We start from the raw sequence: 26663 nt of genomic DNA, 5'->3' as shown, positions 1-26663 counted from the left end.
GCTTTCCAATGTATGCAAATACTCATTTGTGTTCTGTGTTAATGCTTGACATAAGAGTGAGTTAACTTGAACAGACATGGATTTTAAACTGATAACCTTTTGTTCCAAAGTCAAATTAGTTTTTCTTAAAACAAAACAAAACAAACTGAACCAGTTGTGCCAGTGTATATAGTGGTTATTAAAAAGAAATGGGTTTTCTTGGCATTCAGATTTTGAAATATTTGATATAACCAGTTATCAGTTTTATGTAGGTACAGATCAAGTGCTTCCAAAGAAAATTTAAGCTTGAATTGAGATGTGTTGTAAGTGTAAAATGACAAATTTTGAAAACTTTAATAAAAAAAAGAATGTATAACATCTCATTCATACCTTTTTAACATATTGATGTAACATTCAGAATATATTGGGTTAAATAGGTTTTTTTAAAAATTAAACTTTAATTTTAAACTTTAACTTTAAAATTTAACTTTTTAAAATTTGCCTACTAGAAAATTTAAAGTTACACATGTGGCTCAGAATATATTGCTGGCCTAACCCATCATAGGTGTACAGTGAATGAATGTTAGCGTTACTATGATTGCTGATATGAAGATGCTGATTGCTAATGTGATGATGTTGATGATTTTGTTGTTGTATTGATTCTTTGTCCTGTCACTAGATTATAAATTCCCTAAGGGTAAGAAATATATCTTATCCTTATTTTTTTTTAAGTTTGTTTATTCATTTTGGGAGAGAGAGAGCACAGTATGAACGAGGGAGGGACAGAAAGAGAGGGAGATAACAGAATTCCAAGCAGGCTCTGTGCTGTCAGCACACAGAGCCCTACATGGGGCTCAATCTCACGAACCATGAGATCATAACCTGAACCGAAATCAAGACTCTGAGGCTTAACTAACTGATTCACCCAGGCTCCCCTTTTATCCTTACTTTTATTTGCCATATCACATTGTAGTCCTTTTTTTTTTTTTAAATGTTTTATTTATTTCTGAGAGAGAGAGCGAGAGAGACACAGCACCAGCAGGGGAGGGTCAGAGAGAGAGGGAGACACAGAATCTGAAACAGCCCCCAGGCTCTGAGATAGCTGTCAGCACAGAGCCCAACGTGAGGCTTGAACCCACGAACCGTGAGATCATGACCTGAGTTGAAGTCATATGCTTAACCGACTGAGCCACCCAGGCACTCCTGTAGTCCTTTTTTAAAGGATGTTTACCAGTGGATTGACTGCCCCAGGATCCGCTTTTAACATTCCATGTACAGACCTGTGTTGTTGTGTTCTTTAATCTTCAGTATAATGGCATAGAAATCCCTTTGAGTCTGTGCTCAGAAGCGTCCGACTTTCGCTTGGGTCATGATCTCGCGGTTCGTGGGTTCGAGCCCCGCATCGGGCTCTGTGCTGACAGCCAGCTCTGAGCCTGGAGCCTGTTTCAGAGTCTGTGATTCCCTCTCTCTCTGACCCTCCCCTGCTCATGCTGTCTCTATCTCTCTCCTAGAAATAAATAAAACATTTAAAAAAATTTAAAAAAAAACATTTTTTTATTTTTGAGAGACAGAGGAGGAACTCGAGCAGGAAAGAGGCAGAGAGAGGGGGAGACACAGAATAGGAAGCAGGCTCCAGGCTCCGACTGTCAGCACAGAGCCCAACACGGGGCTCAAACCCACGAATTGTGAGATCCGAAGTCGGGCGCATAACTGACTGAGCCACCCAGGTGCCCCTTATCCCCTCTGTTTCTATGTTAGGGCTGAGCTATCTAGGAACACACCTGGATGTGTTGCCCAAAAGGCAGTGACACTGGAGAGAGAGTTGAAATTACAATGGAAACACATATTTTTAAAATCTGTGATCCCCACCCACCAAATGGTTTATAATAACTTCTCTGGGTGGTAGAACCCAAAGTACAATATTAGTACAACCTAACAAGTAAATGGAGAGATTTCCAAGCCCACAAACTGAATGGGTTGAACCTACTCACAGACCTGACAATCCAGGGGAATCAACATTGTTCATGGTAGGATCTCTGTGATTTACAGTCTTTCCTACAACACTTTATTCTTTGTCCTCTGGCTCTTTAATTTACTTGGTGTTCTTAGTTTTATGATATGCAGCTTTCTGCACAGATGCTTACAAATTTCTCTATTTATACGTGTGTACATATGCTTGAGTTTTATCTGTTCCAGTGATTTCAAGTTATGTAAATCACAGTTCTTACTTTGTATCTTTCTTCAGTGATTTACAATATCTTCAGGGTGATGGGTATTCCTTGGTTGCAGAGCAACCATGCAGAGCAATTCAGCTCCCTGAAATGCACCAGGGAGCCTATAAGTGACATTTCTGTCATAGTATATATTTTAGAAACAGTTTTAACTAGATTGTGCCAATTTCTTAACCCTGAAAGAAATTTGGTTAAAAGAACATTTGTAAATAGTTAAACTCTGCTTGTTACCAACAGTGACATTTTAGTAGCAACCTGTTAAATGAATGTGCCGTAGGATGGGGAAAGATAGAGACATCAATATATGTGTGTTCTTTTGTTATTTATGACCTTTTAAAATCTGTAAACAAAAGGACATTTGTTTCGTCTTCCTCCCTTAGCCAGGACACAAATTATAAAAAGAAATGTACAAGGAAGTGTTAATAAATCAGGTAAATACTAAAATTTCATAATTCTTCTCTTTTCAGTACAAAGCGTTTTTTTCTTCCAAATTTAAAGTTTTTCATTAAGCATGGCCTTGAACACTGGACAAAGTATAGCACTGTTTTAGTTTTGAGTACCTGTAAAAAATCCTTTCCTGTATAAATCACTTGGATGAATAGAACTACGTAAGCGTATACTTTGCAAAGAAACAGACTTTAATTGTATGGACTGTCACTTTGAGAGATAATGAGAAAGGGAAAAGGAAAGAGAGGAACTCTATTTTCAAAATCTGTATATATATATTTACTACAAAGAGATTATTATTTAAGCATGAAGTTTACTGGTGATTTATTATTAACTTCCCTATCCAAATCTTTATCAATGCATTTCGAACCCTGAATTATAAAAACTTCAGTTAGTATATTGTTCTAAACTTGAAAGGAGTTATTCACACCAGCACTGAACTAGCCAGTTAGGCAGATATTCAAAAGGATTTTGACAGGGATATGTTTCTTGTATTTCCTCTTTTTTTTTTTTCCCCCACCTTGATTTCATGCTCAAGTGTGATGATTTATTTCTCCAGGGCAGTCTGCCATCCAGTATAGAAGAGGTCAGTATGGTAGTATTTCAGCTTTTCTTTTATCTTACAGCCTTGCCACCCTCTGTCCATGACTCATGTATCTACTGGTGTTCCCTGATAGCAGAACATTTTGATTAGCTCTACAGGTTACCTGGTTACTGTTCTCAATCTGTCCACGTGTGAGTTTGCTGATGCATGTGAAATGTTGAGGTCTGAGCCAGTGTTGGAGCATAATCCTATCTAGGCCAGGAAATGCCTGGCTTCCCAGATACTCCTCAGAGCAATAGGGCATGGACTAAATCTCTTATTTCCTTCCTGTCCTTTATTCCATAACACCTATGGCCCAAGTAGATGTTTGGTATTCACTATTCACTAATCTGGGACAGTTAGTATTGTTAATAAATTGTATAGAGACCAAATTGTAGGTCAAAATATTTGTAGGGCCATTGTTATGTAGTGATTGATCCTATTAGTGAAGCAGATTGTGATAAATAATTCATTACAATTATATACATACATGTATGTGTATGTATGTGTGTATATTACATATATATTTCAAATCCCTTTTCTGTTTACTGACAATCTTGGGCAGGTTACTTGGTCTTAGCTGACCTCAGTTTGCTCATTTGTAGAATGGAGGTAATAGTGCCAACTACATAGGGTTATTGTGAGTGTTTAAAAGTTAATGAATGTAAAACTTTTAGTGCATTCCTGACATATCTAAGTGCTATATAAGCACTTACTATTGTTATTAATATTATTATCATTTGTAGTAATAGTAGGTCATATGAAGATTTTTTTTAATCTCTGAAGGATAAAACCTTTAGCATTAGTGAAGAATGGGAGAGTGGGAGAGATAAAAACACACAGGTTCAATCTAAAGGAGCGTACCCATTAATAAAAAGGAGAGCTACTCGGTGGGATACAGTATTCTTTGGGGATACTTATATTCATGTAGAGATGAAAGGTTGGCTCATCCTTGATGTGTCTACGTATTATGTAACACCCAAGCACACTTGTAGGCTGTTATGCCTTTAGATTTCCTTTTGAAGCTTTTTAAACATTTCTGGGACAGTGTTTGGGTATATGTATGTTTGTGTGTGTGTGTGTGTGTGTGTGTGTGTGTGTATACGTGTTTGTTGTCTTTCTAATTATGTAATTAAAAATTGTCTTTCTATACTTTATTAATAATTGTTTCCTTTCTACCTCCTTTTGTTAACCCTTTAATCCCATTTTCCTTAAAGCATTTGCCTAATAACAGAAATTTATTTTACTGTGTGAAATTAACAATATTACACATGGTGGATTGTGCAAATTTAGCTGGAATTCATATTTTGTTGTTTGCATTCTTTGCTCATTAAGAGTGTACAATAGTCATTTGCAATTTGAAAAGAACATATATTTTAAAACAGCTAATTACGGGAGTTCTATCACTGAAAATCTGCTAATCTCTTTCAAAATATCTTATGAGTAGCTTTTATTAAGAAAATTAATTAATTTTATGTATGTTCTAGATCCGTACAAGAACAAACCAATAGGCAAAATACAGCCTACTAGAAAAGTGGATAAAAAATAGAAAAGATAAAAATAAATAGTTCCTAGAAGAAATAGTACATATGATCACAAACAAAATAACTCTTCAGCCTTAATACAGCCAAAAAATGAAAAGAAAAGCATCGTTTTTAACCTGTCAAATTGGAAAAAAATGTTTTTAAAATTAACCTTGTAGATCTTTTTTTCTTTTTGATATTTTTTCCTGAGTAAATTTTTTTAAAAAAATTTACCATGGACACAAGAGGTAACATTACAGTCATTTGTAGGATGATTGGAGGTATCTGACTTCTTTTTAAAATGTTGCTTATAACCTAGCTCATGATGGTTTCTGGAAAATCTTTGGTGACAGAGCTGCTGTATATGTATATATATGTATGAGGTGTATATACAATCACTTCACACCTGTTTGAAGGGCTCTTTCCCTGGCAGATAGTCAGAGGGAAGGGTTGGTTACAGGAAAAATATCTTAGCTGCTTTGCACAATAAATTTTTTATTGTTCAGAGTTTGTTGATAGCGTTTCTAGATTACAGTGCTCCTCTCTACCAGGAAGTAAATCATAGGAAGTGAAAATCTGGTTTTCTGTGGCAGTGTCTTTTATGGGGAAATAATTGTTAACTTTAAAAGACTACTGTGGTGTCTAGGTGGCTCAGTAGATTAAGCATCAGACTTGGACTCAGTTCATGATCTCTTGGTCCGTGAGTTCAAGCCCCACATTGGGCTCTGAGCTGACAGCTCAGAGCTGGGAGCCTGCCTCAGATTCTGTGTGTGTATCTCTCTCTGCCCCTCCCCAGTTGTATTCTCTCTCTCTCTCTCTCTCTCTCTCAAAAATAAATAAATGTTTAAAAAAAATAAAAGACTACAGGAATTGGGAATTATTTATGTTTTAAATATTAGTGATATCTTTGTTCCTGCTTACCAGTCAGCTAGTTTTCACCGCACTGATAATTGTTGGCTGTATTCTTGTTCTTCACTTGGAAATGCATTAATGTGTTTTACTTGGTTCTTAACTGTAAACATTAGTCCAGTCCTTTTTTGCAGTACTGATTTTGATGTTTATTTATTTATTTTGAGAGAGAGAGAGCACGCGCATGTGTGAGTGGGGGAGGGGCAGAAAAAGGGAGAGAGAGAGAGAGAGAGAGAGAGAGAGAGAATGAATCCCAATCCGACTTCATACTGTCAGCACAGAGCCAGAAACCGGGCTCAATCTCATGACCACAAGGTCATGACCTTAGCTGAAATCAAGAGTTGGATGCTTAACTGACTGAGCCACTCTGGTGCCCCCTAGATTTTTTTGCAGTATTTTTTAGTGAAAAATTCTGAGGTCTGGGCATCTGAAAACTGTTTCTATTTTTTGTTTTTTGTTTTTCTATTTTTTGGGTGTGATTCTGCTATTTACTAACTGTGTGACTGTACACTAAACATTTAACAGTTTTGAAACTCAGTTTCCTGACCTGTAAAATGAGAGAGTTGGATTAATTAATCCCTATGGTCTTTTGAATTCTGTGAGTTTGACAAAGATTTTATACAATGATTTGTGTTACAAACATCAGCCAGGTGAAAATACTTTTCAAGTATATTTTGCTTCTACATTCTTCATATTATGTGGCTAATCTTCCCAGTGGAAGTTTTCATTCTAATTCAAAACTGCAACTTCCATTAATCATTGAGGTGTTTGCATTTCTTTTATGGGGAGGTACAGATTACTTTGATATTATAATTGCTATTAGCTGAAGGGATGCTTATTTTAGAGTAATTAGAAATTCATAGAATTAAAGAACATAAAGGGCAGCATAAATTGGTGGTTTCTCTCCTCACAGAAGGGATATTCTATTTCCTAATGCTTGGGATGATCTAAACAAAGAAATTCATGTATTAGTGGCATGATTTCTTTAGCCCAATATTACTTATTCTGTTCAAAGAAGCTGCCAATTGGTGTTTAGGCAAAAACACACAGTATAATTTAGCATGTAGTTCAGAAGAACCAGGTTCTCAAATTGCATACAAGAAAGTGCCCTTTTCATTTGTCCTTCTGGACTATAAGTACATCCATGTTTGAAGAGAAAAGAGAAATCCTGGTCTCCTCTGCAGGAAGGTAGACTGCCTGGCACATAAGTGTTTGGATGTGGGCTTCATTAGAGGATCAGTCAGTGCTTAATATAGCCTTTGGTGGCCATTGAGAGAAGGGGTTAACTTTCTGTACTTCCTTCAGCTTGTTATAAATGTGAAAATTTAGGTAATTTTAATGCTACAGTCAAGATAGGATTGAATCAGGGGCATCTGGGTGGCTCAGTCAGTTAAGCATCTGACTTTGGCCCAAGTCATGATCTCACCTGGAGCCTGCTTCAGAGTCTGTCTCTATCTCTCTGCCCCTCCCCTGTTTGTGTTCTGTCTGTCTCTCTCAAAAATAAATATACACAGGGGCGCCTGGGTAGCTTAGTCGGTTAAGCGTCCGACTTTCGCTTAGGTCATGATCTCGCGGTTCGTGGGTTCGAGCCCCGTGTCGGGCTCTGTGCTGACTGCCAGCTCAGAGCCTGGAGCCTGTTTCAGAGTCTGTGACTCCCTCTCTCTCTGACCCTCCCCTGCTCACACTCTCTCTCTCTCTCCTAGAAATAAATAAAACGTTAAAAAAAATTTAAAAAAAATACATTTTTCTATATAAATATACAAAATTAAACATTAAAAAATTTAAAGAATAGGAGTGAATTAATTTTTGCAATTACTCCTTATTTTTATGGGTATTTATCAGTAATATTTCTGAATACTCCATGAAAGGTGAAAAAACCAGAGATACCCAAGTATAGGGACTATAGGCATCAGACACATCTAAATCTGGAGCTTTTGGTTCTTAGTCTGTGACCCCACCTCCCTGGCTCTAGAGTCCCAAATAATAAATACATCCACAGCCAATCCAAGTCCATCTTCAAACACAGTACTGCTTCCTATATAGAACAAAACCTGAGAAATCTCAGGTGCTGTGTATGGTCTCCTTCCTGGAGTGTTCTAAAATTAGGTGATGTTACTTAATCAAAACTAGAAGCACTGATTAATCCATAAAACACTGTAATGGAAAGTGACTAAATTAATTTGGTTTAAAAATAAATCTGTTATGGTCTTTTATTATTTTGTTGGGTTTTAGCATGTTTTGGTAGGTCCGGGTGTAGGAGGGGGAGAAAGGAGGTTGTTTTCTCGGTCACAATAATGGGAGACTTGGATTTGAGTCCTGGCTTTGCCTCTGTAGTGTGGTAGTAGGCAAAATGGCTGTCTTCACATGCCTCATTTACCCTAAGATACTAGTGGCTCCTTGCCTTCCAGGTTGAGTTCTTGCAAGAATAAGAGAAAATGTTTCTCAGTCTTGAAAATATTACAGCCATGGTGATTACTCAGATCTGTATAGCATTTAATGGATACCCTTAATAACCATGTGGAAAATTAAATTTAAAAGAGTCACAATTGGGACATTATCTCTCCAATTAAAAAGTTTTCTATAACAAGGATTGAACCCAGGCTGGAATTTGTACCAAATTAATTGTGTTCATAGCAAGTGAGTTGGAAATTTGGTTCATTTGGTTGTTTTCTGGGGAATTAGGTATCAGAAGTTTTAATGTTGGTCTTAGGTTCTCAGTTGCCATATTTCACTTATTAGTCTGGTTGAAGCATTCTCCAACAGCCCTGTTCTTCTGGAGGAGGCAGAAACAATGATCTTGGCTTGGCTGACGCCTGCCTGTTTAGATACTGTGTTTCCCTGTGGAGTCCCATCAGGGGCCTGGGAAGAGGACAAGGGGAGGCCAGCTGGTCTCCCTAAGCCAGAGACCGGGAGCCTTTACTCTGCTCCATTTCCCACTCATTGTGCAGCCCAGGCCCTATCACTTGAGAGACCTGGCAAGGAAGTCAGGAGGAAGTGAGTGCCCTGCTGGTTCAGAATGTTCCAGTGTGGTTGGAAAGTTTGAGAAGGGCCCTGGGTGAGAAGAACAAGACCTTATTGACAGAGTTCAGGCCCGATCAGGTCTGTTTCGCATCAGCTTTCTGAATAATCACAGCTCTCCCTGCCCCCATGGATCTCTAGCACTTTCACCTCTGCCTTTTTTTTTTTTTTTAAACCTTGTATGCAGCCATGGTAGAACACAAAGCACATGAAGTTTTTATAAAATGTGAAAAGTATAGTGTTGCCTGCTTCAAAATGACAACACTAACACCAGCAAAAAACCAAAACTTTATACTTTGTAGGACTTTCCAGACTACTGTAAAATTATTCCTCTTATTGTAAATGCTTTTTTTATTAAGCTAGTTTCTCATTGATTGATTTATAAGACTACCCATTATTCTTACATTTCCAGTGGTTTGTCCTAGTCTGAATTGTTCAGTCCTCTTATCTGATTTAGTTTGCTTGTTGGGTATTTAAAAACTGTGCAGTCCTAAGATTGAGAGGAAAAGAAACATGTCAAACCATTTCTCTTCTTCTCTACATGAGTCTATAAACCAGAATATTTATGTCAAATCAGAAGAAAATCTGCTGGAGGTTTTAATGAACCACAAAATGTGTCCCTTGTATACCTTGCCTTGTCATCCTGCCTGAATTTATATGTGACTCTGTGTTAATGTAGTAAACACTCTTTTGGCAGTCCTCTCATTTTCAGGACTCATCGGGTGTCTCCAATTCCAGCTTTAAGCCAACTAATGACAATAATACTTGCTTCACTTTTCTTTTTCCTGGAATATCTGGTAGGAACTTCTGAAGCACAGGGGAATATTGTAAACTTTTTCAGAGTGAGGAAACCAAATATTCCCAGCTACTTTTGAGTATACAAATTTTCAGTAGTTGGAGCCTCCCATTTTTATGTTTAAGTCTGGATTGGATGGAGGGGACCTACCCAGGCCGAAAGCAGGTGGGCAGTTAACAGGTTTGATTGTAAAATATCTATCCAATTCATATTTTGATCAAGGTTGGTAGCTTTTTATAGCACCTCTAGAACAGTGATTTCTCACCTTTTGGCCTCTTAATAGTTTTATTAGATGACTCTCATACTTCCTTTCCCTAAAAGTGGCACATGAAATATTTTAGTTTAAATAACATTCCCCTTATGTAGAAATTTTTGCAAGAGTTATTCAAAGCCAGTCGAGAACCTCTATGTTTAGTTAGGCATCTTCATCTCAATGTAGGGGTTAACTGCATGATTTAAGAGGTATCCTTTCTATTTTATTAAAAATAAACATCCTTCTTTTGTTTAAAGTTTGTGTGTGTATGTATGCATACATATTCAGTGATAATACAAGTTTGATTGTGTTCCCCCCCAAACTCTTTTGTTGCTGACTTTCCAGAACCCCTGAGTTAGAAGCCACCTCCCACCAGTGCCTAGAAAGCCTTTCCCCACAAAAGCATTCATCTTCCTCCTTTCCACCATGATGTCTTTTTTCAATAATGCTAACACTCTGGCACTCCCTGCCTCCTCTTCACATTCACCCTGCCTTCTCCCCAACTCCCCACAGCTCCCATCTAATTCTTGCCCAGTGATTCCTTTTTTCCAAACACCCAGAATTAGTCTGATTCCTGTATGTTCCTGTAGTCCCAAGGACTTCTGCTTTGCTGCACATATTTTGCATATTTCATACAGCTAGTAAGTGGCAAAACCTAAACCCAAATCCATGTGAATCTGAAGTGTCATGTTCTCTCTATTGCCCCATATTATCCCCCCAGATTTTGTTTCTTACTCCATAAATAGGACAATGATAGCATTTTACTGTACTGCTTTGGTGCTCAAGTGAAATAATGTCTATGAAAATGCTCAGTGAATAGTAAAAAGTGGAACATTATTCTGTCTTTACCATCATTATCTGTATTATTTTTATTTTGGTTGCCATGATCCTTGATTTAAGTGCATATAGCCTCTTCAGTGCTTTTCTTAAAACTCTGCTTTGGCTGCCTTATATGCTAGCCGTGATGGGTCTGACAATTGTCAATTTTCCTTTTCTTCCCAGGATGGTTCATACTTGGCTGAGTTCCTGCTAGAGAAAGGCTACGAGGTGAGTGACTCAGTGAGCAAGCACAGGCTGGTGGAATCACTTGGACACAGTGGCCTCCTGCTTCCTCTGCCGTCGTCCTCCTGTGTGTGTTTTCCACTGAAACTCTGATAACGAGTCCAAATCAGGGGAAGAATGTGCCGCTTGGCTTGTAACCATGCCAGCTCATTGTGCTATTTATCTGCTGGTGAACACTGGTGGCTTCCCCCTGTTCCTTCGTGCTTAAATGCTTTGCACGCTTCCCACATTCTCAGATAAAGCAGCAACCTGTGTAAGCTAAAAGCTATAACATTATTAGGGTTAATTTATGATGTAATGTGTTACATAAAAAAAATTCCCCTTCACAGTGAAGTCACTTAATTCGGAAATTACACAGAGCAATAAAAACTAAGCTGATCTTTGGCAAGCTTGAATGAAACATTTACACTCAGAGGGTTTGCTTTCTAATAGGCAGCCATATATTTTATGGACGCTGAAACTTCTGGGTTTGCTGCTGGCGTCATCATCATTGTTGCCATATTTTTCTGCTCTTGTGTCCTCTCCATCAACATTGACTGCTTTCCTTAAAGGAAACCAGACTTTTGCATATTGAATTTGATATAACCCCATATGTATTTCTTACGTTTTTAAAGAACAGTTCTCATATATATACATCTATATAAGTTCATGTTGTACAGAGAACAAAAACCTATACAGTGACCCATATGCTCTGGCCTGATCTGCAAGTGTTCATGTTAATACATTTGGATTCTCTGGGTTATTCTAATTGCAGGTGTACTGGTTTTTAAAAAATGTGCACAGTGGACAGATGGAAAAAAAACAGCAAGGAATTTGGCATCTAAATGCCAACAGGATTTGTGGAAAAGGAAACTAACTTTCTTACTATAACTCATAATCTTTTCTGAGAGCCTTGACTTTTAGACTTTAAGAAGTAATAGCAGATATATTTAGCACCTTCTATTTCCTTACCTAACCAGTTAGTTTTATATCTTGAAAAAATATGAAAATAAGACAAATATAATTATGAAAGTGTACATGTGCACTTATGTTCATATACAAAGATTCCTGTAATAACTGAGTGATAAATACATAATCTGCAAAGCAGAGAATTTTAGAGTAGATCATATATAATATAAAAGAGTTGGTTTTAGATAAAGTCTAGTATTTGTTTAGGCTACATTAACTTAGTGTTTTAATAAGTCTAAAAGGGAAGGATTGGTAGAGAAACTTACTCTGTTTCAGGTGCTGGCACCGGCTGAGAGGTGTTCAGTAGCTGGAGAAGAGTTAGTGATTTGGCTGTGTATCAAGTGAACTGCGAGAAGGAAATTTGTGAGTAAGAGCTATTGGGGTTCAGGATGTTCTACCTTAAAATATGGCACCTCAGCATATTGAATATTTTAAGCTGAAACAGTTTGAGAAAATAATAGGAGTTTGAGAAAATTGTAGAAGTTTCTCCTGTTAAGCACATGTACCCCAATGTTCATAGCAGCACTCTCAACAATAGCCAAAACATGGAAAGAGCCTAAGTGTCCATCAACGGATGAATGGATCAAGAAGATGTGGTTTATCTGTACGATGGAATACCACATGGCAATGAGAAAGAAGGAAATCTGGCCTTTTGTCGCAACATGGATGGACCTTGAGGGTGTTATGCTGAGCGAAATAAGTTAGGCAGAGAAGGACAAATATCATATGTTTGCACGTATAGGAGGATTAGGAGGAACTTAACGGAGGACCATGGGGGAAAAGAAGGGGGGAAATAGTGCGGGAAAGGGGGAGAGGCAAACCATGAGAGACTCTTGAATGCTGACAAAAACTGAGGACTGATGGATGTGGGGGGTGGAGGGGAGGATGGGCATGGAGAGGGGCACTTGTGGGGATGAGCACTGGGTGTTATATGGAAACCAACTTGACAATAAACTATTTGTAAAAATAAAATAAAATAAAATACAAAAAAATAGATGTTTCTCCTGTTAATCTTTTTTCGTTTAATGTGGAAGAGGAAAAAATTTTTCCTCAACTCTCTTAGGGTCTGAAAATTAAACTCAGAAGCATGAAAATTTATTTAAGTTTTTCATGACATGGAAGCCTTCGTAAAGGAATGAAGATCCAAGAAACTGTTAAGGCTAAGTATGTTTATGTTAGGTTTGATGGAGAGTGGATGATCAAACCTAATATGACAGGTCAAGGAGTATGATGTGAGTATAATAAATAATAAGATTTGTTTATTTGGATTCTTCTTGGCATCCCTTTGTCTTCAGAGATAAGGATGCTCCTTTTCTCCAGTTACAAGGTGGATAGATACCTCTCACTAGAGGGTGTCATGACTGTTTCAGGGGAGAAAAGAAGGGGGAAGGTTAGGTGACTTTCCCGCATCTACTCTTTTCTCACGTTCCTTTAGCTTAAAATATTCCATACACCAAGGTGCCATATTTTGGGGTAGTGTGTCCTGAACCCTATCATGGTCATTCCAGTTTTGAAGAGTAAGGTGGTTTGTCAGACAGAAAGCTTAAGCGGCGTGGTGTTGAAATTTACTTCCAAGGTGGACGTGGAGGACTAAGACATGGGTGAGGATGGTGGCAGCAAGGTGTTTCTACAGCTAGCCCAGAGGAAAATGGAGCAGACATGGCAGTGTGAGATGGAATAGTCACTGTGGTAATGTGGTGGACTAGTGATAGGTCCTGGGGTTAAACTGGATATGGTAGATGGTGAATGGTCTCAGCATGATGGTGCTGTAAGTATTACTGGATGGAAATGGCTGGAAAGAAGACCTGCAGAGGGACAGGTGAAGCTCCATTTAGGTGGCTTGTTAAGGAACTAGCAGACTTGAGAAGATGTTCCTAAATGGGCAACAGACTTAGAAATAAATACAGTGAGAACCTAGGACTGTCAAGTGAGCTACAAAGGTTTTTCTTCCATTGGCATTTGAAATTATAAGAGCAGATTTGATTATGATAAAGGTAACAGAAGGCCCACTTGGCAAATCACAGTTAATGAGAGGAATGAATCATCGAAACAATGATTGACAAGAGAAGGGAGGTTTAGTAGTGAGATCCATAAACTGATAGAAGGAGATAGTGTAGACAATACAGGTAGAAGGTAAAGAGCTACAAAGCATAATCAGAAATGATTCCCCTTCATAGTCCAGGGGAAATATGAGTTTTGTAGGAATAGGGGAGCGAAAGGGTGTTTATCATTATTTTATTCAACTTTATTTATTTATTTATTTATTTTTAATGTTTTATTCATTTCTAGGAGAGAGAGAGAGACAGCGTGAACAGGGGAGGGTCAGAGAGAGAGGGAGTCACAGACTGAAACAGGCTCCAGGCTCTGAGCTGGCAGTCAGCACAGAGCCCGACGCGGGGCTCGAACCCACGAACCGTGAGATCATGACCTAAGCGAAAGTCGGACACTTAACCGACTAAGCCACCCAGGCGCCCCATATTTTATTCAATTTTAATAGGCTGCTGTCTTCAATTTGAGAGATGGATTTAATTGGAGGATAAGCTATTAAGGGAAATCTAATGGTGGCACAGACTTCATCTTTATTTTTTTGTTTAAGTTGAAGTAAATATGAGGGTGATTTTTCAAAGAAGCTGCATTGGAAGTTTTCCTGAATTATCAGCCAGCAGCCCCTGATTGCTCAAGGCCATGAGCAAAATAATAGGCCTAGTAAATTGCATGCAATAGGATAAGAGGAGATACCTGTCTGTATCTGATTCCAGAGGGTCAACATCAGCAATTTGGGTGAGCACAGACTTCTAACTCATCAGGTTCTCAACCTGTAGTATACATCAGAACCATGCAGAGGTCCCATTTAAGATGAGGATGGCTTGTTCAGGAATCTGGGAATCAGCCTTTCTAACAAGTCCCCAGCTGTGGCTGATGCTGCTCTCTTGGGTCTTACAGTTTGAGAACAAGTACAACTACAAGTTCAAATGAGATCATTTAATCACATGGTGAAGAACAGAATTTCTTAAGGTACCTTAATTTGTGGGGCTTTGTTTCTCTGAGCTCTCATATTATTTTGAATTTAGGCTTTGTACAAGGAATATCACTAAGTTCAGAAATAACTAGAAACAATATATATTGGCGTAGCAGAATACAACCCAAGAACAAAATAAGCAATGGGAAAAAGAAGTGTAGATTCTGTGAATAGGCTTGATAATGAGGCTGAGTTCTTCCTGGCACAGAAAGGGGCAAATTTTAATTAGCTAAAAATGGCAAAGTCAGCCTTTCATTATGAAGAGGGGGAGGCATGGACTCTACAGAGAAGCAGTAGTCAACTGGAAGAGAGCGACCAGTTGAAGAACAGAGACAGGTTGGTGAGGTAGTGATGATGGGGCCACATAAGCAAAACCAAACCCTATTTATAGAGTTAGCGCAGCACAGTTACATATATTCTTTACTTTTCTTTAGTCAAAAAAAATAAATAAATAAAGCAAATTATAAAAGGATTGACTAACTTTAAAGCAAAAATAGACATTTGCATATGACTTGAAAAGGAATATCATATATTAATAGACTAATTAGTTATTGTTAATTACCTTCTATGATCACACATTAGATTCGGAAGCAGTGGGCCCTGACCTTCTAATGTGGCCACTGAAGTCCATGCATTTGATCATGTTCTGAATGAGCTAACATGAGAAAGTGGAGGGTTACTTTATTCCTGGTCCAGTTCTCATTGAGAAGAGACTCTATTTTAAGGTTTAAAGTTATAGTTTTTAATATTGCTTTTTCTTGAATTTTGCTTAACATTAAACATTAAAGAGAATGAATCTCACACTTATTTATTATTTATAGTATATAGGTGCCAGATCATGAGGAAAATTCAGAATTATCAAGTTTTATAGAAATTGACCCTTTAAAACCTCAAATATTAATTCTAAAGTTGTTAAAGTGCAAAGGATAATTCTCTCTTGCAGTGTATCTGCCAGTTCAGGGCAAGGAAGGTGAATGAGGTGGTTCAGCTCACAGTGGTGAGGAAGCCCTTAGGTTTGAGCACTGCACAGCCTGTTTCCTACCCCTCCTTTGCTATTGGTGGCTCTGTGGCCTTGGGTAAGTCACTGGACTTCTCCTAAGACTTAGGTGTTTTTTAGATAAATGGGGATAATAAATGCACCTATTTCTTAAGGTTGTCTTGAAGATTAGGTGGGACAAAGGATGGAAAACAGTTCAGAGAAACTCTGTGGGTTCTATGGGACTTTAGTTGATATAAGAGTAACAAGTTGACACAGTGCTTGATGCTGACAAGCCTGGGGATAAAGATTAATAAATTAGACTAAGGAGAAGGCTCCTTAGTCTAGTTTATTAATTAACATTAGTGAAAGGTAAGCCTGTTACATTTCCTAGGATCCTAACCCTGTGCACATTCCTTCTTGCCATGAGGGGAAAAGGAGCATTGACAGAAGTGAAACTTCTCATGAAAAGTTTCAAGTGCCTTCCTATAATCCCTGTACCAGATAAGCCAGCAACATAGTTCTGTCCCTATTTTGTACCCAAAACAAGAAAAACCAGGATAATAAAAGTCAAAGTTAAATATTTTAAAACCTAAAATATGTCTGGGAATAAATGAGAAATTTATATTAAATAACATGGTAACAACTACAACAGAACATATCAAAATTTAAAATAAAGAATAGGTGAATTGTGGGTTTTCCTTCTAGGAAAGGAATTGTAACCAGGGAGTATCAGGAAAACAGAAAGGAAATACCATATAAGGATTGTCTAGTTGTTATCTGGAAGATTATTTGTTAGAACATGGGAGTTCTTATGCGTCCAATCATGATCTGTGAGAATCTGTAAAATATTTTTTCTGGGTGAAAAGAGACAAAAGTTTTTGTGAATTTCATTTTGAAACATATTGAGTGTTGGTAGAATGGACCATGTGTATGTTTTAGCTTGACCACATATACTAGCTGTGTGATCTTAGGCACTGTCCTTATCTGTGGAATGGGAGTAATATTAGGAAGGGTGTTGTGAAGATTAAGTGATTTAATGTCTATAAAGAATAGTGTCTGGCACAGGGTCATTGCCATGCACATATTAGCTATTGATGTTACCTATATTATCTATGCTTTTCAAAAGGCAAGTGGCATTAAACATCCCTGGGGAATCATCCTTCCTTGGATCCAAGAGAAATCTAGACACTGAAGAATTTGAAATCTAGTGATTTTAATGTTTCTGTTTTCTTGATTGAAATAACCAACAAACATATTGAAGGATTTGAAATCCAGTAGCAACAATTTTCTGTTTTTGTGATTGTAATAAATAAAGAAATAAATAAATGAGCAAGCATTTTTCTGTTATATAGCCTTGTCTGACTCTAGGTTTTGAAGTCAAATTAACTTTGTTCTGACATTGAGAGAACTTGAAAGTTTCTTTTTCAGTGCTTAGTTAAATGGAACATGAAATTTATTTGTCTCAGTACTCATTTCTGTTTAAGACCTCAGTTTTTCAGGATTATATTTTGTTTTTGAACTACTATAACACAATAGTGATTTTGATTAAGTTTATATGGAGTCATATTCAGCTCATTTATCTTTTCAGTTTGGTTTCCTAACTCCTCATCTCCCTTTCCTCCCAAATCCTTATGAAAACAAACAACAACCATGCATACATCCCTTCTGTAAAGAGAAAGCTGCTAATCTCAAATTCTTAACAAGATTATCCAGTTTGCACACATTTTGGCTTGTCTTAAAGTTTGTATTTCACCTGTCTCTGAAACAGACAGACTGAGCTTTCATTAGTTCTTAGAATAATACTTGCTGTCATGGATTAAGCTTTTGGCAGGTCTTTCTTTCCCTGTATACACATACCAAAAGTTGGAGTAGGGGAAATTAAAACACATTGTGTGTGTGTGTGTGTGTGTGTGTGTGTGTGTGTGTGTGTGTGTGTGTGTGATATTTTAAAAAAAACCTGGTGCTTAATGCTTTTGGTTATAAGTGTGACAGAAAATCCTATGTTATTTATTTACTGTGACTTTGTGTAGTAGTCTGATTTTGTACTAAATCCATCAATATCATTTAATATTTTTATCAGAGCCTTTAATGTTCATATGCATTGTGTATGTATAAGGAGTTTCTCTTTGTTTCAGGCTGTTGGAATATGTAACTTACCCAGAAACCAGCAATCAAGAGAAAAAATAGACTAAATCATATTATTATTATTCTTTTCATTATCAGAATTAAATTATTTGTTTTTAGAACATGGAAATTCCTTTAAATGAAATGAAATAAAGCTCTACTTGTATCTGAGAAATCTATATTTCAGAAATAACTTGGTGGTAAACACCAATTTTGTTATGTATAAGTATGTATGTGAACTTGATTTTTATTTAAAAAATTACTTACTAAAATTGTTTGTTAAAATTATTGTTTGTAGAGCAGTTCAACTTTTAAATAACAACTTGAAAAATTGGAGACCATGAAGTATAATAATTCTAAGCTTGATGTGTTATTTTCTCCACTTCCAAATTAAGAAATGGATTATGTATACCTAAATCCCAATTTAATATTTCCTAGATTTTACTGTTTTTCTATTAAAAAACTTTTTTAATATTTGTTTTTGAGAGAGACAGAGCACAAGTGGGGGAGGGGCACAGAGAGAAAGAGGCACAGAATCTGAAGCAGGCTCCAGGCTCCTAGCTGTCATCACAGAGCACGACACAGGGCTCTAACTCACAAACTGTGATTATGACCTTCGCCAAAGTTGGACGCTTAACCAACTGAGCCATCCAGGCGCCCCTACTATTTGCCTCATAAAATGTCAGTGAAGTTTGTGATATTCCCTTCTTAAAATATTTTCATTTTTACCAAATTTTCTTGAGTTTAGTTCTTTTGGAAAATAGTGTGGATGAGTGCTTTTCTCTTTGGCTAAAGCAACTAACCACCAGAATTATTAATTGTGGGTGTGTTGTATCCTTTGCAGAAGTTAGTTTCTCATGTATGCTGTATAAAATGACGGTGACATTTCTTTCTATTTGAAAGAAAGTCTTATGTGCTTAAAGTTCCACTTTCCCCTCCCCCCAACCAGTTTGGAATATTTGAGTCATGCCAAGGATTAATTTTGGTTTGAAACAGACAGAAAACGATTGAGTGAAAATATAGAAGTGTATTCAGCTGCAAATGAGACTACTCAACATCAGAAGGAACACTTTTAAAATAGGTGAAGGATTAAAACTGCCACCAGTAGAACTGGAACTTGGGCAGCTGGTGACATAAGCTTGTATTAGCATTGGCAACACAAAGGGAGCAATCTTGACACAAGAAGGAAGTGAGACCAAGCCTTGAACAATTTCTCTTATGTATCAGACACAAATAGTCTTTCTTCGGTATCAGACATATATGCATTGTTGTTCCAAGGACTTTCCCCCACTCTCATACTTATTATGGTTAAGTCAAAGATAAAAATTAAAAAAATAAAAAATCCTCTTTTCATTTGAGTCTTCCTCATGTGTTAAATCTAGTAGTATGTCTTTTCCCTGATCTCTCCTGTTTAGTTCTTACTTTTCCACAAAGCTGCATTATAGTTGCTGCCTGATTATATTTATGGACCCAGAAATATATAAATATATAAAATAAGGACACTGGAAGAACATGGTGGCATCAGAGCCTCACAGCCTCATGCTTTCTGTTAAAGCTGCAAGGCAGTTTTACCGATATGGCCTCACATGGTCTGTCTTCAGTTTCAAACTGAAGAGATATTTTTGTCAGCAACAAGGCTCTAAGTGTGTGTGTGTTTGGAAAAGGAGACATTTGAGTATCGGTAACTAAGCATTTGCTGTGAAGTCCCATAATTATCTAATTACTTTTGTTGAGATTGGCAGTGAACACACCACAGAGAGATGGAGGCACAATGCTGGTGGCTAGTGGGCAGTGTTTGGGGAGAAAGTAAGCAGTGGAAGTTTTTCTAATAATTTAAAAATAATTCTGTAAATAATAGTTATTTTTCTCACAAGGTAAGCATTAACAAAAGAACTTCTGAGGTGCTTGTTAATTCTTGTTGCATGTTTATAATTTCTTTTCTTTCCACACTATAAAAAAATGCAGGTCCATGGAATTGTGCGGCGATCCAGTTCATTCAATACAGGTCGAATTGAACATCTGTATAAGAACCCCCAGGCTCACATTGAAGGAAGTAAGTCATTTTCTTTTCTAAAATTTCTTTCTATAACTTCCTATATTATGATAAGGTATTTTCAGATGTCATTTTTCTCAAAGCCCATCAAGTTGCAATTATTCACCAGTGAATTGCCTGCATTGAACGCTCTCTGCATGCTTTGAAAACCTTTCCATTGCTTGCTGTCCTTGAGCCACAGTGTCATCTTGGTTAGTCTGTTACAAAATATTGATCAGGTGATACTGCTCAAGAGACGAAGAGTAGACATGGCTTAGATTACCCTTCTCCAGGTGTCCTTATCCCCTCAAGTAAGATCAGGTCCATATTCTCAGAATACTCCTTTACTTATTGTTTGGTCTAATGTAATCAAACTAACCAATCTTTATATATTTATTTAATTTTTAAAATAATTTGTGAAGACAAGTCCAAAAACTGATGGAAGTGAAAACTGTATTTAATTGCTTTACAGGTCACTGTCAGTATTTGCAGTTGCTTGTTATTTTTATTAAAATTGTCTGAATGTAGCCATATAGTCTACATAGCATAGTCATAGTGTTATCTCATTTGATCTTTACAGCAGCTCCTAAACTTGTGAGTGAAACCATTTTACAGATGAGGAAATGGAAGCAGAGGGAGGTTGTAACTTTATTGAGGTCATATACCATGTAAAAGACAAAGCTAGGACCAGGACACTGGGTTTTTAAACTCCCAAGTTCAGCCTGCTCTGCTTGTCCAGTTTTTCCAGCTAGCAGGGATGATTCAGTCAGATTGTAACTCATAAGTCATTTTGTATTCATTTCAGAGCACTGAATATTTGGAGTTTTGGGTTACTTGTACAAGTAGTGACATCATCAGGAAGATGACCTAGTTGTCTCCACTAAAGGCTTTTCACCTTTATATTTAGTTATTCAGTACATCCTCCTTGAAAATTATCATTTTTGTACAAAGTACAGAGTGGTACTGCCATTGGATCTAAACAGAGATTATTAGTATTATGTAAAAATAATTTAAAGATCAAGCTAGCAAATTGCCCATCTACAAGTGTCAAATTCTTATAGTAATGAGGTCAGTGTAAGGATCTGCTGAGATTTAGGGTTAGAATAGGCTAGTTGTTCTTTAATCAATTTAATCAGCTATGTCACTACATCAAGGCATTTCGTGGATGGCTTAAGGATTCATGTTTATGAAGTACTTAAAAATCACTAGATAAAAGCATCTGATTCACTATTACCCAGTGTATTACAGAGTTCTGTAGAGAATATATATATTATTGTTAGATTTTCTTTGTCTGAATCTCACTCTTATGTAACATACTTTACAACTACCTGGGAACCATAAGATACATTAATTGTATAATGTGTCTTTTGTCTTGATATGACTTTTATTTTTTAATTAATTAATGAATTAATTAATCTTTTATTTTTAAAATGTTTACGTATTTATTTTGAGAGAGAAAGAGAGAACACGAGTAGGAGAGGGGTAGAGAGAATGGAGAGAGAATCCCAAGCAGGCTCCTCGCTGTCCATGTAGAGCCCGACATGGGGCTCAATCTCATAAACTATGAGATCATGACCTGAGTTGAAATCAAGAGTTGGATACTTAACCAACTGAGCCAGCCTGGTGCCCCTGGATATAATTTTTTTACAAAGTTTGTTGGAGTTCTTACAAATCCTTTTTAGACATAGTTAACAAATGTGAATATATTTCTACTATTTAGGTTCTTTAAAGATGAGAGTTATACTCTGCTACTTGAAAACCAGTCTGGTTTTCAGACGTTCAGAATATACCTTTCCATTTTGATATTTTTAAAAATTGGGCTTTTGTTGTTTTCTTCAATCTGATGGTATATTTTTTAATTCTAAAGACATGAAGTTGCACTATGGTGATCTCACTGACAGTACCTGCCTAGTGAAGATCATTAATGAAGTAAAGCCTACGGAGATCTACAACCTTGGAGCCCAGAGCCATGTTAAAGTAAGCCATTTTCACAGTCACATTTCTTTACTGTGTTCTTGAGTTGTTCTGTATTTTGTCTGTTGCTTCTTAATACAATAATACAGGCATTGCTCCTAGTCTTCAAGTTTAATTAATGAATCTGATAAATTCATTAGTATTAGAAATACTAATACTTTGTAGAAGTATATTCTGTATTCTCCTGTTATTGAGCAATATAAAATCTTACTGGTAACATTAAAATAGCAGTATTCATTTATTTTGGATTGATCTTGTAGTCTGTTTTCTGCCATTTCAAATCACATTGTGAATGAAGTGTTTTTGTTAAAATACTGAGAAATGTAACTCAATAAAACTTCTATTTTAATATTAATTTTTGGTAGTGGTTATATTACTGGCTGAGAAAGTAATATTTTTGAGTTTAATAATATGTTGGAATTAACTGAATTAACTTTTTATTATAAGTAGTAAAAATCATAGGAAGAAAATCCTCTTGTCTTCTCAGTATGATACAGCTAATGTTTATTTCTCTCCCTTAATTCAGATTCTCTGATATTCCACCTACCTCTCTTTAGTTTTTCTTTCTAGAACAAATCACAGTAAACCTGAGTAGCCCATTGCTAGAGCTCTACCAATCTCTTTAAGTTTTGTTGCTGTATCCTAGTGTTCACTTGAGTGAGTGAATTCTGATGCCAGGAATGATATGAATTCTATTTAGCTATTTATTCAATCAGAATAGTGGAACTTAGAAATAAAAGCATATAACTCTAAGTTAAAAGAGTCCCCTCTCCCCCCAAATGTCAGAGAATCTATCTATCAGTGTTTTTTCTGTCCAGTGAATGAATTCAGCAGTCTTATTTCAGAATTGATTTCCTTTATATCCCCAACTTTGGGCACAGTGGAAGCTATAGGTCTCAGCTAGTTTAAGGCACAAACTATACATTTCTAAGTAAAATGAAACTGGGTGTGGAACATAGTGAGAACATAATGGTAGGCCCAGTCTTGTAATTGGTATCAAATTTAAAAATAGTGTATAAATTCTCATAATTTACATTTTTCTCTAAAGTATTAACCTTGAAAGATAACTACATATCAGTAAAGATACTTCTTATTGTGCTGTCTAGGAAAAAAATGTTTCCCTTTCTTAATCTCCGATGATTCTGTTCTGTATCCAGCACTAAGCTTTGGGCTGTGAAAGTTATCAGGGTCTTTCAGTTAGAGCAGAGCTGTTTTTCTAAATGATTCCGAATGTATTTTCTCATTTTGAAAGGGTATCTTATGCATACTATGCCTGGAGAGATTATCACCTGTCTTTTCTATAGGGACATACTGACTCTCTTTATCACTCCAGGAATGATGACTATTTATCCCTAACTGGAACAATCAGTCCATCTTCCACATTAAAATTTATCTAGCTGCTTCTTGGCCTTCCTGACCAAAGTGAGAATATCGTCCAGGGAAAATAGAATGTTTTGGAATCAACTTCCTTTAGATTAAGAACTTTCCTTTGTGTTTGTAGATAGTTTCTCACCTCTGGAGCTATAAACTGGCATGGTGGGAAGATAAAGGACATTTTATGAAAATTTATTTATAGAAAGTCTTCCCCCTGTCATTTTAGTATTAAATGAACCAGGCTTCTCCTTTTTCTAAACAGTTTTTGTAGTTCAAAAAACTAGTTGTACTTTTCTTACTTGAAGGGAGCCCGTTACTGTGTGGTTATCATTCTGGAGTGTTTGTACTGTAAGTGTAGAAAGTGTAGGAGATTAAGTTGTTTCATTTAAGTTGCTATGTATGTGAAGTTTGTCTGTTTTCATTGTGTTTTGCCTCCTTCCCCTAAAGGCCAGTTAATTGGCAGAAATGGTGTCTAATTGAATATGAATTTTGCTTTGTCAAATCATTTAGCCCATCAACAAATAATTACATGCATGGTGGAATGGAGGACACAAAGATGTATAAAAGCCACTTCTGGAACAGAGGGTCTAAACTTTTTTAGAGGTGATTTGTGGCAAGTGACAGAGGCTGACACTAATATCTTCGAGTCTAATTTAGAGAAGGGTGGGAGAGAACTTCAGTCTGAAGGATTATGATGGTGTCAAGGAGGTTTAGGGAGGAAATCTGCAGACATAGTGGAAACTGGCAGTTGAAATGGAAGCAGTAATGTAAGTCCAAGTGTCAGAAGTGAGAAAACTTGGGACATGTTTTTAGCATGATGAACATTCTAGATTGAATGAAAAATTTGTTGAAGAGAAATGTGATGTAAGGCTCTGTAGACAGTTGGGCCACCTTTGGGTAGCCTCTGCATATTTTGAACATGGGGAAAATAGATTTAGAGATGAGGTTTACAAGTAAGTCTAGTGGTAGGGCTTCAGAAGAGATAGGAAGCTGTCAGATGGTGGGAATGGGGCGGGTGACGCAGGATGCCTGGTAGGATAGACCTCTCTGCTGATAAGATATGGGAACTAGGGAAGAAGGAGAGCAATGCTCCAGTGCCCATGGGGACCAGACAACTGCTGGTACCCATACTAGAGCAGGCATTCAAGGAGGGACTGTTGGAATTAGGCAGGGTAAGTAAGTTCCCTCCAGCATATGTTCTACTGGAAGTACTTGAAGGACATTCAGGTGAATCAGGTCATGAAGTAGTTTCAAATATGTTGTGAGGCTTAAGAGAGACTAGGGGTACGACAGATGTAAATTCAGCTCTGGGAATTCTTGGTGATGGCAAGACAGCAGGTAGAAGAAGAGGAGTAGAGGCCTGAAGACTGATCCTAGGGGGCAGGAGTGTATTTAGAATGGGAGCCGGAAGAGTAGTCACTGATGACAGGAAAGTGGGAGATGGATATGCAGGAGGGTGAAATTGTGTCACCGAAGTAAAAATCAGGCCATTTCAAGCAAGAGAGGATATCGGCATTGGTAGATACTTCTGAAAAGAGCATTCTAGCAATTTGATAGAAGAGTTAGCTAGGGTGCAGAGGGTTTAGAAATTGAGGGGTTATGAGGGAAATGTAAATTGAGTGGATTCTTTTCTAGAAATTTCCTGTTCTAAGGAAGACAGCATATAATAGACAAGTCTCACTTTAACATCAGCTGCAGGTTGCAGGGCGCTTCCCCAGAATTTCTGATTCATGAACTTCCATTTTTAGGACATGTTGATAATGCTGATTTTGGTGGAAATTTCACTTTGAGAGCCATTGCTCTAATGTTTCAGGTTTCTTGGTTTATCTATATTTGACATGGTGCCCTAATGCATTCTTTTTAGGACTTCTTTTTTTAATGTATCAACGTCTTGAATTTGGTATAAAATAGTCCTGTTCTTTGCCAGCTAGTGACCTTGTGCACTTTTAAAGCCTAAAACTATACCTACAATCAGGAATGATGAGAATGGAGAGTCTAAGGAGAATCTGATATATATTTATATCTAGATTCTTCACATTCACAAATCTTTTTCTGAGAAGTGTATAGTCCATGAGAAATAACTAGTATTTTAGGGGAATAGTATGAGTACACACTGCTGTTAGGAAGTCCTTTAAAAATCTGTGTTCCACGTTACTATTTCTGCTGGGAGCTGATGTCTGATTATCAGTCATAGAGGGAGTGGGTGTGGGGCAAGGGCTAGTGTGATGGTAGCTGGGGATAACAGACTGCCCTGTTATTAGGGAGGTGTTGCTCTGTTCCCCAGCCACACCAAGGCTCTATGCATTGGGCTTCAGTTGTCTGTTATCTTAGCAGCTTGTTTGGGGGTTAGGATGGAAAATACATATGTGTATATATTTTAAGTGACTTCAGTGTTAATCAGCTTTGTAGGATTTATTGTATTCTTAGACAGTAGCTTTTAAACAAAAGTTCTTTCTGACTGTGAAATGTTTGCAATAAGGTTAATTAAAATACATTTTTATTATTTGGTTTGGAACTTTTAAGAAGGAAGATTCTAATATTAGCACATTTTGTATTTACTTTTGAATCCGTGACTTCTAGACTGGGCATTGTTTGTGTTGGCTTCTCTTTGTGCAGGATAAAGTCTTCTATCACTCTCACTTCCAGTTAATTTGCTGTGGGCTATGGTATGCTAAAAGTAAGGAAAATAAAATAATAGGAAGTTGGTCTGGTTTCCTGTAGGAAACCAATGAAGATGAAATTGGTTCTTGGAATAAACCCACAGCAGTCTGGGAAATACTGACTGAAGACATTTTTCTGAATCATAAACAGAAAAATTATGACTCATGAAGTGTGGGTCATTGAGAGGCTGATTTGATCTTATGTGGGAGAAAGTGAGAGATGATGGAAATGTACTAGTTATTAAAAGTAGTTAAACCTAGTATGATGACATCATCCAAGTAGGAACAAATTATCCAATATCTAATCCAGACCATTTTGATGGAGAACATGTTTCAAGAGGCTACTTTATTGTTCTTTTCTTAAAACTGTGTAAATAATAGTTTTTCAGTAATTTCAGTCTTAAATTTCTTATCTGTTCAACATTCATTACTGTCATGATTTTGGATTTTTCTACCATTTTCCAGCTTCTTTGGTAATCTCATGTCATTCTTGAAGCTGTAGTGTTGGATGTGAACTTTCTACAGTAAATCTAGTCCAGCATTACTCCCTTTTGTCTCGGTGTGTCCTGTTGGAATTGCCTTTATTTTTTTTTTTTTCCCAAAGAAATGACAATTATACAGTCATGGACTATTACAGCTAAAAGGAACTTTAGAAATGACTTCATATGGGGGCCTCTGTGTGGCTCAATTGGTTGTCTGACTCTTGATTTCGGCTTAGGTCACGATCCCTGGGTCATAGGTTCTCTGTGCTG

At 37.0% G+C, this 26663-nt stretch overlaps 1 protein-coding gene across 1 annotated transcript in view; it reads left to right on the top strand.

Annotated features, from left to right (window-relative positions):
* Positions 1-26663, top strand: part of GMDS (GDP-mannose 4,6-dehydratase) — a 536248-nt gene that overhangs the window by 128294 nt on the left and 381291 nt on the right. The window contains exons 2-4 of the mRNA XM_077769970.1: positions 10742-10786; positions 19837-19924; positions 21771-21880. Of these exons, the coding sequence (XP_077626096.1) occupies positions 10742-10786; positions 19837-19924; positions 21771-21880 (243 nt within the window). The remainder of the gene's footprint in view (positions 1-10741; positions 10787-19836; positions 19925-21770; positions 21881-26663) is intronic.

This window comes from Crocuta crocuta, unplaced genomic scaffold (genome assembly GCF_008692635.1).
Source record: "Crocuta crocuta isolate KB4526 unplaced genomic scaffold, BGI_CrCroc_1.0 scaffold24, whole genome shotgun sequence".
Classification (NCBI taxonomy): Eukaryota; Metazoa; Chordata; class Mammalia; order Carnivora; family Hyaenidae; genus Crocuta; species Crocuta crocuta.
This window is presented reverse-complemented; position numbering and strand designations above follow the sequence as displayed.